Raw genomic sequence first — 16,564 nt, forward strand, 5'->3', positions numbered from 1 at the left:
ATATTGTTTGGTATATATGATTAGGGCAGAAGTAAATGAAGACACTGATATAAAAACGTTGGACAAAAATCCATACTGCATAAAAATATTGTGGTATTCTTTTCCGGTGTACATTTTTGTCGCGAAGGATCACAGGTGTGATTATTTTAAATGGGTGCACAAGGTTTAAAGTAGTATCAGAATCGATTGGAACTGAAAACTACACTACACTACTACTACTAGAGCTACTAGTAGTACTGTATATGATAAATAAATTATTTTGGGGGGGCTTAATATTTTTTATTATTTTTGCACTAGTGAGAACTTTTTCAAATTTCTTTGTAGTATGTTAACGTTTAAACTGTAGAAGATTGAAGATAATATTTCTGTGTGAAGTTTTATATCTGTCCAACAAGCTTTCCATTACACTGTTAATTTATTTTAATTGTTTTGGCATGTATTTATTTCAATATTGTCATTTACACTTAGAGTAATATTAGTTATTACAATATCTAGCACTAAAAATATCATCTTTACAGGACCAGTAGTAACTGGAGTAACTAAGTAGTAGATATCTTTCAATGACTACTCTAAAACTCTTTTTAACCAACACTGCATTGTATCCTCCTCCCTGGTATGTTCGTCAGTGCTGTCGGCCTAATGATCACCGTGGTAACAGCTGCTGCAGTGTTTATGTACTCACAATAACACGAGGTCGTGGGAGATAATGAAGCCCAGTCCTAACACTTCTAATGGGGCAGCCTCCTCACTAGCCGCTGTATACTTTTACACTCTGTTTGGTGTGGGACCACATGCCTGCACCAAAGAATTAACCTGTCAACAGTCATCGCCGCCTGATCCCCGATGATGTATATATACTATAATATATATAGGCCCAACACAGAAGAGGTGTTTGGATTTATATACAACACAGAACTAGATATCAGCCTTAAAGAGCCCATATTAAGCTATTTTCTGATTTGTTATAATGTTGTTTCCTCTTCGAAAACATACCCGGTGTTGTGTTTTGTTTCATTCATACATGTTTAACACTCAAAACCAAGCTGCATATTTAGGCTGAGTTCTTCTCTCGAACAGAAAACACTTCACTACTACATGTTCTGTGGTAATACAAGAAGTGCTCCATTGTGTTTTTAAACCCCACACACCTTTAGTAGAATAATTTGGATAATTTCAGCTCTGGAATTGCCCAAAGTCTACTAAACAAAAGGTAAAAGGGAGTTGTTAACTTGAAAACTACCACTTAATGACATAAAAAAGGTAGAACAGAGCATTTCAATCTTTGGAAATGTAGACAGACTAATAATAAAGTGTTAACCAAATGTATGAATGAAATAAAAACAACTCCAGCTATGTTATGTTTTTAAGATTTCCAAAATCTTATAACTAAATATACTTATTTAATTTTCTTTTGTGCCTTATTTAAAGGTCTATATTACACAAATATTACACAAAATTGACACGTGTGAGCTTTAGGCCATGTTATGATGCTGCTACCTCCACAAAAACATACCTGGAGCTGTGTTTTGTTTCATTCACATGTTTGAGTAAACTTTTTTAGTTAGTCTGTATATTTCCTAAGCTCCAAAATGTTTCCTGTTTAAGAACTCCAAATTTCAAAACACATTTCAAACTGGGGTCAAAAAAACTAAAAAAAACAAAAACAAAACTTGTAATGCATTTGATTTATTAAAGTTTTAGCAAAAATATCATAATAATAAAAATTAAAAATGCGGAAACAACATTCTAACATGGCTTAAAGCTCCCAAGAGTCAGTTTTGCTTAATATAAAGTTTATTTCGCAGCAAACTCAGATTTTTACATAAAAAAACTCAATTGTGCTTTGTATATTTTTATTATTGGTCACAATTCACAACCACAATCTGTAATAAAGAGCATTCAGTGGGTCAGAGAACACATAAATCCACAATTGAAAGAAAATAAAATCACCATCCACAATAAACAAGTACATAATAATTCTTTCTTAATTAATTTTCTTTGCCCATCTCTACACTTTGAATGTAAAATGTTAAATTACGCAACACACTGAAACAAACCAGTGTAGTCCGTGAAACAATACACCTTCAGAGAGTCTAGAGCAGGGAATTAACTCATTTAGAAAAATCCATGAACCTATTAAGTAACACGTATTAGAACTGCTGACATTAAAATACACACTGAAAATCGTTGCAATTATCGGACAATGAAAGGTCAGCCTAATATATTTCAATTGAACCATCAGTTTGAGTATTATAATGGAATGTGGGTCCAATATTATGGTAAATACAAATCAATATTCAAATCAATGCACTGTTTTAAGTGTTATGACAATTATCAGATTACGTTTGCCTTACTCATATTCATTCTCTGCTTAAATTACTAGATTGAGATCAGTACAGTGTTTTGACAATTATTAGATTGAAACAGCCACAATCCATAATTATAACTAAAAATGCTTATTTAATATTCTTTTGTGCTTTGTTTAAAGGTCTATATTACTCAAATATTACACAAAATTGACTCTTGTGAGCTTTAAGCCATGTTATAATGCTGCTACCTCCACAAAAACATACCTGGAGTTGTGTTTTGTTTCATTCACACGTTTGAGTAAACTTGGTTTGTTAGTCAGTTTATCTCCTAAGATCAAAATGTTCTGTTCCACCTTGTGATGTCATGTACAGTAGTGGTAGTTTTCAAGTTAACGGCTACCTTTTACCTTTACAGAGGCGGTGCTACCATTAGGCAAAAATAGGCAACCGCTTAGGGCCCCCGAACCTGGAGGGGGCCCCAAACAATTGTCCTTGCCATTACCACAGAGCAATTTGATTTTCTCTCAGTATGACATTAAATGAGAGTAGTTTTTTTTTTTTTTTTTTTTTTTTTTTTTTTTTTAAATAAAGATAGTATCTGATTGTCAAATCTATTTTAACTGTCAAAGTGTCCCCACTTTCAAGTTACAATGGACTAGTCAGCTTGACCCTGGTTTGAACATAATAATAACATAATCATAATCATATATAATGGATGTAAACAAAAATGTAACTGTAATAGCAAAAAAAAAAAAAAAAATAAAAAATAAAACTACTTTCAGTTCTGGTTATCAAGTTGGCTCCCTAACTAATAAGACGCGTTTCTAGTCCACCCTAACACCCTAACAATGGGGAAGAACAGACAATAAATATATCAAATTAAATAAATAAATCCAAAAAAATTAAATAAAAAAAACAACAAAACAGTGCATTATAGTGAGGGCCCCAAACTCAAGTCCGCCTAGGGCCCCAAATTGTTAACTCTGCCACTGACTTTTAGTGAAGTACAAATTGACAATCCTAGGTCTGAAATAATCCAAATCATTTTAGGTGAATGAACGTGTGCGGAGTTTAAAAACACAGTGGAGCACTTCCTGTATTACCAAATGACATGACAAGTTGGAACAGAGTGTTTTCTGTTTAAGAACTCCGCCCAAATATGCAGAATTTGTGTGTTAAACATGTGTGAATGAAACAAAACACAACTCCAGCTATGTTTTCGATGAGGAAACAACATTATAACATACTCTAGATCAGAAAATAGCGTAATATAGGCCCTTTAAACGTGCGTTCATTTTGTCGAAGCTTTTCTAAACAAAGACAACATACTGAAACAATACTGGTTTACAGGTTTTCTCTACGTGTCCCCAATAGAAAACAGATCAATTATTCAACACTGGCCATAAACAGGAATGTGCTTTACATTTTTCTACATAAAATATTTATCTTCTCTTGTTTTCATTTTTTCCCATTGCCTTGATCTTGTCCACTCCTCCCCGTAAGCTCCCCTGTCTCCTCTGTTCAGTTTCATCTGTTCAGGAATTACCTTTTTTACACTAAATCAAATCACGTCAGCTTCACTGGTTCTCCGCAATCACTGCTATCCTCTGTACACCGCGTTTTCATTTCTGCTTTACTGCTGGATCACAGTCACGTATAAGAGATATTACAGCGAAGATGGCAATAGATCCTGTAATTTTCAACCATATCCGTCCATAGCAATTTTCACATTCATACATAACGGGAGATATGGATTTTTATACAGATGCGGTGAGGTTTGACTTGGATATTACTGTCAGTCACAGTGGAGATTTCTTGGATGAAAAGTAAAGGGAATAAAAATTATGTGTAAGGAAAATAAAGCAAATTTCAAACTGGGGGCGAAACAAGCTAAAAATATGTGAAGCAGCTGATTTATTAAAGTTTTAACAATCAAATCATAATAATAAAAATTAAAAATAGCAAAATTTTTAGGCAAATTTCCAGTCAGATCTAGTTTCATTCTAAATAAGATATCCAAAATCCCCTCTGTGTATTTTTAGTGTCTAGTATGTCAACAAGCAAGAAATTTAAACCGGACTTCTTGCATGTTTCTATTTTGAAAGTCACGTTTTTACACATAAAATGGGTTATTTTTGTATGAAAACATTGCATGCTAAAAAGGAGACAAGCAGGTGAAGAAATAAGGCCGATTTATAGGTCAAGTCTGTGGAGAGGCGAGCCCGACCATAGAAACAATTCTGATTTTTAAATATATTTTGAAGCACTAAAAAAAAAAAATTCATAACAGCATCTGTAATTAAATCCGTGCAAATTATACAGTGTAATACTATACTGTGTAACATACCAGGTAAAGCAATAACCTTTCCATTAGATTCGATACGATATATTTCAAATCTATTCGATACGGTTCAATAAAAATAAAGGCTAAATCATGGCTGTGTTACTAACAGTCTTTGTTAAACCACTTGTGCATTTTAATCATCAAAACAGTGAGTATGTTAAATGTGTTGCATAAACAAGTTTCCTTCCACTAAACAAGCAACAAAACTGTAGCGCTTTAACTAAATGAATAAGTAAAATATACCAAAAATACTCTTGGCGATATATCAATATAGCAGCCCACAATATCAATACTGTATCATCATATTAGATGATGTGATATATCAGTATTTTGATATTTTTGCACACCCCTACTCTCCATAGGACCAAGCATTCAGAGCATCGGCATAGTGCATTTACATAGTGCACGTTTAAGGCAATCTCCATGGTGACGACCCGAGAAAAGTGCAGTTATGTTTGACTTTAAGCCCATGCAAATTGATGTTACTGCAATAATGCAAACAAAATTACAGCAAATTGGGTCAAAACTTAAGGCTGTGCAATTAGTTGAATTTTGATCACAATTTTGTTTTGCGTGTCAAACAATCTCCACACTCATATAATCGAGTTGAAACTATTAAGCTTAACAAAGTTTATTTGGGGATTTTTTAAATATAAATAAGTATATTTATTTCATTTTTAAATATAGAGATTGTAGAACAGCTGGATGTATAGTTTATTTTGGATACATTAATGTTTTTCTATGCTTTATTTCATGTTATAGTATATTTTATTCATTTTATGTTTTATACATCACAAAACTGCTCTAAGGTACATATTTGTAGCCTATATTTATTTCCAATTTGAAAGTTCTGTGCAAAATTATCAATAACAAAGTGGGGTTTTTTTTTTAGAAAGAAATGCTGAATAAATGCATCGTGTAACTAAAAAATAATGGTTTGAATAATCATGATTTCAGTATTGACCAAAATTTATGATTTTTTCCATAATTGAGCAGCCCTAGTCAAAACTACAAAATACTGTAGGTAGTCTCTTTAAAACTGCACCATAAAATCTGCAGTAAAATGCATTTGTTAGTCTTGGAGCTAGTTTGATCTACCCTGTTACCCAAAAAATACTTGTAATAGAGTTCACATTTGGACTGCTATAACACAATAGGTCAAGCCACAAGGTCTCTCACTCTGTTGTCCAAGAAGTGTGAAAACAGGTCTCATGTTGTGATTTTGTTTCTATACTTGTCCGACTGAACTCATGGGACTGCGTTACACCTACTTCATCTGCGGCTCCCTTCGCTCGGACCATTTAATCTGTCTACTTGTCAAATCCCTCCTCACGGCCCGTCTCATGCTTCAGTCTGGTATGGGCAGCAGCGTGCACTCAACCCCAGCTATGCCTTTTGGGAGCTGGCTCACCTCTCTCCAGTGATCTTTCTTTGTATCGTATTCCAAAACAGTTTTAACTATAACTTCTTGTCCATCATTCCACTTCCTCCCCCCGAAAACAAACAAATTCCCAGACGGCATAACCACCATTCCGTAGTTAAATGATCCGTTGAGGAGTGGCCGGAGTCTTGTCCAGCTGTTTGAGTTTGAATCGTATTTTTCGATGTCACAAAATGGCTCGTACATACCAAGCAAAGCGTATATGTAGCCGTTCGCCGTCGCCATCTGGTGTCCGAACCTCGCAATTGTCATAGACGCTTTCTTCTCCCAGTTTTTCGTCGTAACATCCCAGCATAACACGTCTTTGCTTGTTTCTCTGTGGTGATCGGGACTGTAGCTTGAGTTGTTTACCAAAATACTCGCTTGGTTGCCTTGTACTCCACCGGAAACATAGATCTTATCGTCCAGCACAGTTGTAGCATGACCGAATATCGGGTTTGGCAACGGTGGGCCCTTTCTCCAAGATCGCATAGTCATGTCAAAATACTCGACAGATGCCAAACACGTGCTCGCTTGTTGATGATGTTGTCGTCCACCAATGGCGTAAATTATATCTTCCACGACGCAGCATGTAAATTGCGATCGCCGTTCCATCATGGAGTCCATCTCTTCCCACTGGTCGAAACGTGGATCGTATCTCCACATTTTGTTACTCGTCAAAATTGTCACAGAATTTTTCCCGTCTTGTAGCCAGTCTTTTACTTCTTCGCCACCAATCACGAATAAAAAGCCGCCAATCGAGCAAACGCAGTGATGTTTTAGCCGTACTGGTAGTTCAGATTGTAAGCATGTAAACTTCCTGGTTCTGGGGTCAAACATCATCATCTGCTGCTCCGGCCAATCGGGATTCGACCCGCCTCCGACAAGAAGCACGCGATTGGGCGATGATCTCAGTGTGGTTTGCTTGCTTTGTTTGATCGGCTTTTCGATTGCAGATGCGTGATATTCCAACGCGCGAGTCAGCTGGCTTCGTATCAACGGAGTACTCATCGCTTTGTGGCTAAAATTTGCAAGATCGGAAGAGGCGACCAGTCCAAATCGTAACCGGCTCAGCAAAAGGTTTGATTTTAAAAGTGGGAGGGGCCCGTTTTCATCCAGCCAATCCAACGCCAGTTTTATAAGCTCCACCTCCTTCACGCCAGGTATCTCATCGGCTTCGAAAACATCCATTAATGACTGGATGTTTAACCCAAGCAGATCTTCCCTGTTTTCTTGAAGCAAAACCTTCATCTCCATGGCGATAGTATGATTGGCAGCTTCGAGTGCATCCTGGAGGGCATGGCGTTCGGCGAGGTCAGCGTAGCCGCAACAGTTATCAGCGCACAAGCTATCAATGATATAACGTTCGCAAATAGCAACAGCCTTGTCCACTTGCAAGTATCTCGCCGCCTCCAACACAACAGGAAGAGTCTGCTTGGAAATGCTAAGCCAGCCGGAGTATAAAAAATCCAAAATGGCGTCCAGTCCTTCAGGTGTTAGCGCGGGGAGGCTAACAGAGTCTGCTAATCTTTCTGTTGTGGTTTCTCCAAACAGCGCCCAAAAATACTCGCTGGAGCTGGCTAAAAGGGCGCGATGACAAGGGAAATCTAGGCCACCAGCTTGCAGCACAACGTCACACATCTTATGCTCTGTTCGCAATCGCTGGAAGCCGGCAAGTAGCCCGGTCCGGTGGGCTGAGCTGTACAAAACGCAGTAGCTATCCATCCAAAAAGAAAAGGAGAGATGCTGACTATGATTATGAAGTTTAGGTATTAGTCAACATTGGAAATGAAAGGTGGGGAGATGGCAAAGTAAAGTTTTGATAGGACGCTTGCTGGGAGTTATAGGTTCACAAAATGCTGTGAAAATGTAAATGTAAAGGGCTAAGGAGAGGTATGTCAGTGAAAATGGTATTAGAAATCAGGCTGCAAACAATGAAAGCAAAATGTATGGCTTTATAAGTTGTCAAAATTGTTATTATGTTTATGTTATGCTGTTATGAAGCAGGGTAAGGATTAGAAAGCCAACACAAAAGTCATGTAAAAGCATCTATGCCTATGTCCCAGTTAGAGCTCCTTCCATCTGTGTTTTTGTCCTGCTTTCTATCCAGCCAGGCATGTGACTCCATGATACGCAGGACTGCCTCTCGTCTCCTATCTTTGTACCCGCCCCGTAAGCTGTGCCCACCCACCGGCTTAACCATACCTCGTCCTAAAGCGGGCGCAGGCTGAAACTTTTCACTCTGATGTGGTCCAGACTGGTGCTGTGACCTTTAGTCTGTGCCCAGGAGGGAGTATCGCCCAATCGCACGGCTCTAATACAGATTTGAAAATAATCCATATTGACTCTTGGCTATGTAGGCTGTGTCAGTCTCAGTAAAGAGACAGCTATAAAAAATAAGTTTACAACTGCAGCTCAGAATGTGGTAGCAAGTGTTGGGAAGTAATTGAATACATGTGCACGATTATGTATTCTCATTACTGATTTTGAGTAACTGTATTCTGGTACACTTTGCTTTTCATTTGGTGGTATTCAGAATGCAGTTACTTTTCTAAAATCAAAGGAGTACATTACATTATTGGTAGTTTTCAGATTCTTGAATGTGATGGTGTTATATTTCCAGATTATCCCTATTGATTACATTGTATTTTACTATGAAATATCCAAAAAGTAAATTCACAGTTGTTTACCTGGTATTTTCAATTATGACCAAATCCAAGTATTGTATTGTAACATAATTTTGCCCCCCATTAGTATTAATCAACAATGGCCTATAGAAAGCTGTGATGTCCTCTGAAAAACTAGCCAGTTCAGTTTCATTTCTCTCCAGCGACTAGGTCAGGAATCACAGTTCCCAAGACAGTTCCCAAGAACCCCAGAAGTGCGAGTCCAGGCACCAATCAGCGAAGAGCCATACATTCTGTGTTGGCAATGATTCCCGAGATCGAGGATTTAAAGCCGGAACAAAGAGAATGTTTGGTGAATTTTATCAAGGGGAAAGACGATATTGTCCTTCTTCCTACGGGATTTGGGAAAAGCTTAATATACCAGGCGCATTACAGACGTCACGACCAAATAGCAGCGATTGGTTAAATAAAAAAAGTACCCGCCTACCGTCGAGTGAACGAATTCTAATGCTGCGAGGTCAGACGGTTTCCACGAAGTGAAACCGGCTAATGAATCAGGCTACTGAAACCCAGCAATCTGATCATGATACTTCAAACTGCACATTATCAGTGACAAAAATAGACCACTCTGCTCTTACGGTGAGTGTATGTGTGATTTTCCCACCTCCAATTAATGACAGGAAATGCTTTAAAAACAGTAAAACAAATATAAAGCTGTTAATACTAATACTATGTTTAATCTTTACGCTATAATGTAAATACAACTAAAATTATTCACAGTGTTCAGAATACAGAAATAGAATATGTTACAAAGTATGTTTTAATGCAGCTATTCAGTATTCAGTAACTAAATCCATTCTCAAAGTAATATTTCCATCAGCAGTGGCAGCAGATTTCAGAAATGTGATAGTAATTCTGTCGATTCTGATGCTAGAATATCATGGGGATTATTATGGGAAAAATGAGGCCGTGGGTTCCAGAATGCCGCGCAGGATTCCAGAACACACGGTAGACGCAGCCTGCCCATGTGTGCCCCCCCCGTCGCCATGGTGATGGGAATGGAACGCACACACACACACACACACACACACAACACGATGAGAAGTGATCGGGTCACGTCAAACTCTTAGACAGGAGCACAAGAGGAAAATAGATACTCAAACAGGCAGGCTCAGACAGTTCGCGTGCAAATCAAAGTCTGGTTATTATGTGATTTCTAAACATTTTAAATCATTTAAATGCCATATAAACCACAAAATCTGATGTGAGGAACCATGATCTGAAAGAAATCTGATGTTTTTCCTGTTTATAGGTCATTTTTATTTGCCAGATTCATCAGACGGTTTCACTTCGTAGAAACCGTCTGACCTCACAGCATTAGAATTCATAATTTAATTCGTATTTTTTTTGTTTAACCAATTGCTGCTATTTGGTCATGACATATGTAATGCGCTGCTAACGGGGCTAACTAGTATATTAAGCTTTTCCCAAATCCCATAGGAAGAAGGGCAATAACGTCTTTCCCCTTGATAAAATTCACCAAACATTCTCTTTGTTCCGGCTTTAAATCCTCGATCTCGGGAATCATTGCCAACACAGAATGTATGGCTCTTCGCTGATTGTCTGATGCCCGAACTCGCACTTCCGGGGTTTTTGTGAACCGTCTCGTGTATTCTGATTCCTGACCTAGTCGCTGGAGAGAAATGAAATTGAGCGGAGGCACTAGATGATGCCAGCCTGGCTACATTTTTATAGCATTATAACAAAAAATCTGAAAATAATCAGATTTAGAGTGTCCATGTAAGTCTCACAAATATAGAAGAAGAAGTTTTTGTGTCTGGAATGTTTCACAGTATAGCATTAAACATATCTATCTCCATGGTGACAAACAAGTTGCAGTTCCAGGTCAGATCTGTGGACAGGCGAGCTTTCTGACAGTAATGTTTTATAGTTTTCAGTAATGTTTTGAGTAATATAACTTGATTAATTCAAGATTTAAAGCAGGTGATGGACCTCCTACCAACAGTTAATTTTGTTAATTTTGATTGCATGTTCTTATTAATACTACTACTACTACTACTACAACTAATCATAATCATAATCATAATAATACCTTCCATTTATATAGCGCTTTCTAGACACCCTAAGTGATTTACAATAACACACATTGTACTGCTGTTCTTGAACTTTGCATTTCAACACTCTAATTTCTAGATTGCGGGACAAATAAAGGTCTAACTTACCAGAAAAGTTACAGAATGCATCTTTAAAGAATTGTACTGTATATTTAGAGCTCACAGAATATTAATTACCAGATTGTAATTGTAGTAGTAGTTGTAGACTATGAATATAATGTGGTATAGATAGTAGCAGTGATAAACTTTTCACTTCTAGTACAATAAATAGAGCTAGATTATCAAAGTAACATAGGTATTACATGTGTACTTCTTTCACCGTATGTATTAAACTGCTGTGAATATTTGTCATGGCGTCAAACATTTTACAAGTGTGGGGGCATGAGCTTCAGCTGTGCCCTTTGAGATGTTTGAACCTGCCTTATGTGCACGCTGCAGTCATGGTTTTATTTTTGGGCAGAAGTGGGCGGGGCCAGTGGGAGGAGGATAATGAACAGGGAAGATTATTCACAGTATCAGTATGAGGGCACTGTCCAAATGTTTACTGCTGTGTCTGAGTAATACTGAGCTCCTGTGGGCCGAGGGCGTCGCGAAACAAAAATATGTTCACAGTTTATATCTCAACTTTGGCGTCTCAAACAAATGGGTCAAGATAACAAAATTTATCATGTTTAGAAAAATGGCTAAGATCACTTATTACCAAGATTTTCTCCGTAAACCTTTTTTCTAAAGCCCAACCCGTGCTGTTTTATGAGACTTGCTTTGCTACCTCCTTGAACTTTATTTAGAGGCGCACTGCGCAGATTTCCAGTGGGATGTCTGCCACCTGCTGGTCTACAGAAATGTTCCACAGTATGGTATTAAATGTGTCAGTCTTTACACGTGTTATTGCTAAATTAACAGAGATTCATACTGTGATTGTGGGCTCGCCTCTCCATATCTCCATATCTGTCCTGCTTGCAAATTGGATTGGTGGGATCAGATGCTTGTATCCATGGAGGTAGATAAGTTTAATGCCATTCTGTGGAACATTCTAGATAAAGCAATAACATCTCCATGGAGACCACAGCGTCAGCCTGGGAATGGTTGGTTATGTTGGTCATAGTTGTAGTGATATAGTAATTACTAAGTATGTATTTTTGTTTTTTTTTTTTTACAAATTTGGTTTACAGATCTGCTCATTTTGCAAGTATTGAATTTTCCCCATTTTATTTGAAAACTGGAATCAAAAACCTTGTCAGTTCATCTATGTTTTAATTGCATTTACCATATCATATTGTGGAACATTGACATAACATATAAAACTACACCTGTAATTTATTAGAAATGCTTACATTTTTAAAGTTGGATTAGTTGAGTGTTTTGCGTTGCCAGTTTGCCACTATTTTTGACCATAGACACACAAACACATTTCTTATTTATTTCGTATATATTTATTTGTAAATTGACAGCGCATATTAATGAACAGTTAAAATGTAAATATGTAAAGATTATAGCGAGCGTGGCTAATTTCCATCTTCAGTCCCTCGGCAGGTTGATGTGAAATCATCTACAGGACAGAGAAAAGTACAACAACAATCACACAAAAGTACATAAGACCAGCACACTCACTATACATACAACATACTCACTGTACATACAACACACTCACTGTACATACAACACACTCACTGTACATACAACACACTCACTGTACATACAACACACTCACTGTACATACAACATACTCACTGTACATACAACACACTCACTGTACATACAACACACTCACTGTACATACAACACACTCACTATACATACAACACACTCACTGTACATACAACACACTCACTATACATACAACACACTCACTGTACATACAACATACTCACTATACATACAACACACTCACTGTACATACAAATTAATTTCAAATAGTTCATTTGAAGTTCAAAGTCAAGAGTTTAAGAGTTAAACCAAGAGTTTAAGAGAGAGACATTATTGCTTATTTTTTATACTTACCCCTTTTATAGGGTGACCACATTTTTAATAATAAATAATAATAATAAATCTCTATTTATAAAGCACAAGGTGTACAAAGTGCTGTATAAGCAGCAAAGGACAATACAAAAAGCATAAACATAGCATGCAAAAAGCAAACAAAAACAGACAATGATGCAAACAATCCAATAAATTATAATAAATAAGGAATCAAATCAAGCTAAATCCAGTTAAAGTAAGGCCAACTGATAAGAATGAGTCTTTAAAAGTGATTTAAAAGATGATACTGATGGTGCGAGTCTTATCTCCTCAGGCAAGTCGTTCCAAAGCCGAGGAGCCCAGACTGAAAAGGCGCCATTACCCTTCGTCTCGACTCTGGACTTTCGAACAGCGAACAAGGGAGGGCTCGTACGGGGTTCAAAATGAAAAACTGGGACACCCTGGTTTGGGTGGTTGGTAATAATAAGATTGTGAAATGAGTGCGTAATTAAGGAGATATGTTCTGCAATCGGTCTGTTCATACTAACATGTGAGTCAGCATAGTCACATTTTCTCTGTTTTTTTTGGTCATTTTTAAACAGCTTTTCTATATTTTACTTAAACAAATGTGAGTTTATGCCTCTTTTTACAGTTGGCAGGGATCAAGTTGGTTAAAAATAGGGTCACCTGGGACATTTTTGTATAAAACTGAGACAAATCAATGGTTTTGTATAAACCTGCTGGGACAGGGAACACAGGGCTCAAAATTGTGACTGTCCCGGATAAACAGGGACGTCTGCTCACTGTATTTTCTAACATCTCTATAAAAACATGTTATTCCTGGACTATCTTTACCTCAAATCTGACACACTCCCACCTCTTTGCCTTTTGTACATGTGAAATATCGCTAATAGCCCGGTTTAGATCCATGCAGGCTACAGTCACGATACATAAGCATAAAAGTCTAGCACCTTTTCGAGATGCTAATGTTTTTAAAGCCTCCCACACGAGTCCAACGCTAGGCTAACATGCTAACGTGCTGATGTATTTCTCAGGCTATTGGCGGCGTTGAGGCTAAATTTAGCTACAGCTGCTCCATGTTATTCTATTAGGTCTGGATAGACGTGTTCACAGATGTAACCCAGGTCATTGTGCGGTGGTATGTGGGTTCCTACATAAAAGGGAAGCAGGATTTCAAGGTTTAGCTCGGATTATATGGACTCCATGCGTAGCCTCGGACAGGTGTTGGTAGATTATTTCCCTATCGCCTGCTTAGCTGTCAACAATAGAAAATACATATGACAATACTCAGACTCTACGGTCACTTTTCCATTGTTTCATTTGGTATAGTTAATTTAGCGGGTTTTATTTATGATTCAATATTTTGATCTGAGTATTAATATCTAATCAGAAAATTCGTTCTTGGAAAACTGAGTGTGATTGATGGTCATCTGTACTAAAATACTACATGATAAAGTTGTTGAAAATACTTTATTGTTCCTATTTGAGGTGAGAAATACGCAGCATACTTTTACTCCTGCTTGAGTATTTTTATAGAAGTAACTATGAGTGTGCAAAAATATCAAAATATCAATATATCGTATTGTTTAATGTGATGATACAGTATCAATATTGTAGGCTGCTGTATCGATATATCACCAAGAGTATTTTTTGGTATATTTTACTAAATTGTTTTGTTACATCGCTACAGTTTTGCGACACATTTGACATTTTCACAGTTTTTTATAATTAAAATGTTCGTGTTTCTTATGAACTTTGCAAAAGAAGTGCTTTAACAAAGACTTTTAGTGTCACAACCATGATTAGCCATTATTTTTTATTGAACCGTATCGAATTGAAATCAATATCAATATTTCAAATCGATTTGAAATACATTGAATCGAAAGTGCACTGTATCAAGGTATGTATCGTATCGGCAACGTCTGAATGATACCTAGCCCTACAAGTAACAGTAATCTTATTTCAGTAGGTGACAAACGCTTTATTTTGATTTGAACATTTGTGTTTCTTGCACCAATCTTCAGATATGATTTAGTGTTTTTTTGTTTTTTTTTGTGTCTATCCTTTGAAAATACTATTGTTATTATTATTTGTATTATGTCCTGGTAGTTTAAGTTACTCTTAATTGAGTAGTAGTTTTAATTTTCATTCTCATTTGAGTAATTTCTTGTACTACTACTACTGTTTTTCTACATGAGTAATATTATGTTCAAGTAATGTTAAACTTTTTTATTTTTTATTTTTTGAACCACTGTTTAAAGATGCACTGCATAATATTTCTAGTGCAGAGTCCACCACCTGCTTGTCTCCATGAAATGCTTTTGCTTTGTCTAGAATGTTCCACACAATATAGATTAAATCTTAATCTATCATGAGAGAGACAAGCACGACACAGCACTGCGCTACATTACAGTTCAGATCTGTGGAGAGTCAGCTCTATTCACAGAAAGAATTATTATATTTCTGAGCAATAGAAACACCTGTTATGAATAAATGCTAGATGGATATGTTTAATGTCATACCGTGGAACATTCCAGGGAAACTAACAACATCACCATGGGATATTGCTGCATTTGTTTATCCATCTGCCTCGGAGGTCCAAGGACGTTGCCTATAGCGACACACACTGCTTCCAAGATAGCATCCAAGATTGCTGCGCCCAGTGTCACTTGCAGTATGAACAGGTTTCATTGTGTTTGGATGCTTTGGTGGTTTAAATTACAATTTCCGTCACTCGTATTACTGCAATATCTTACTGCGTCCGTATTACTGCCTATGGGTTTGGTAGTTGCTCATGTTTTTAGCCCATTTTCTGCCAAAATGATCGACTATTGGGCAACACCAGCACTTTCACTTCATTAATATACTGAATTGTACTATTTATACTGAATTCTTCCTTGAGGTTGTGTAGTTGAAGCACTTACTTATTTTGGAGTGCTTGGTACTCGGCCAATGCTAAAGCAACAACAGCTTTCCAGTTGGCATCCACATTTTTCTCCGAGTTGGAGCCGAGATCCGAGTGGGAGACGGATGGATAAACGAACGCAGCATAAGAAGTTGATGAACCCCTAATCATAAAATTACAGAGTGCATCTTTAAGACAATGGGGATAAACTGGACTACTCAGAAGCAACCCACACACCCAGACACAAACTCAGCACCTTATCTGCCAAATCCTCATAAGATAATTACTTGGAAAAAGATTTCATAGAAAGTGAACCTGTAGCTCCCAGCTCTATTTGCAAACGCCATGCAAAATAAATTATGTAAATGATCTGTCATCCTTGGACGTTTCTTTCTGTTGGTTTACCCCTCTCGAGGTCACTACTGCATCATCAGCCGACCGTTCATTTGCATATCGTTTTTGCATTTTGTTTTGTTTTGGGTTGATTTTTTAATATAATGCACTGTGGTATTCATGAGCTACAGGCAAATGATTCCTTCCTGATTTGAAGTATTTTGTCAGGACCTTTCATCATTCAAAAGATTAATTCGATTTGACTTGCTCTATTGCTATAACAACACATGCAGGTCTGTTGCCATGACAAATCTTTCAAATCAGAAACAAATCGTTATGCTTAAAAAAACTCATGAATAGGTTTCAATCTTTAATGGCCATATTGTGAACAGTGGTGGAGATTTAAAGGTGCATTATGTAACTTTTCTGGTGGAGAATCTGTCAGATAGTTTTCTCTGTGGATATGTCATTGCTCAGTCTGGAATGTTCCGCAGTATGGCATTAAACAGCT

At 37.1% G+C, this 16,564-nt stretch overlaps 1 protein-coding gene across 1 annotated transcript; it reads right to left on the reverse strand.

The window, feature by feature from the left end:
- Window positions 1-6,001: 6,001 nt before the first annotated feature.
- On the reverse strand, window positions 6,002-7,798 carry LOC110161273 (kelch-like protein 34). The gene has a single exon (XM_020926001.2). It carries the CDS (start codon window positions 7,796-7,798, stop codon window positions 6,002-6,004), a length of 1,797 nt encoding a protein of 598 aa, XP_020781660.2.
- Window positions 7,799-16,564: the final 8,766 nt, after the last annotated feature.

The sequence above is a fragment of the Boleophthalmus pectinirostris genome, unplaced genomic scaffold (assembly GCF_026225935.1).
Source record: "Boleophthalmus pectinirostris isolate CB_2022bp ecotype Guang Dong unplaced genomic scaffold, ASM2622593v1 HiC_scaffold_15, whole genome shotgun sequence".
NCBI lineage: Eukaryota > Metazoa > Chordata > Actinopteri > Gobiiformes > Gobiidae > Boleophthalmus > Boleophthalmus pectinirostris.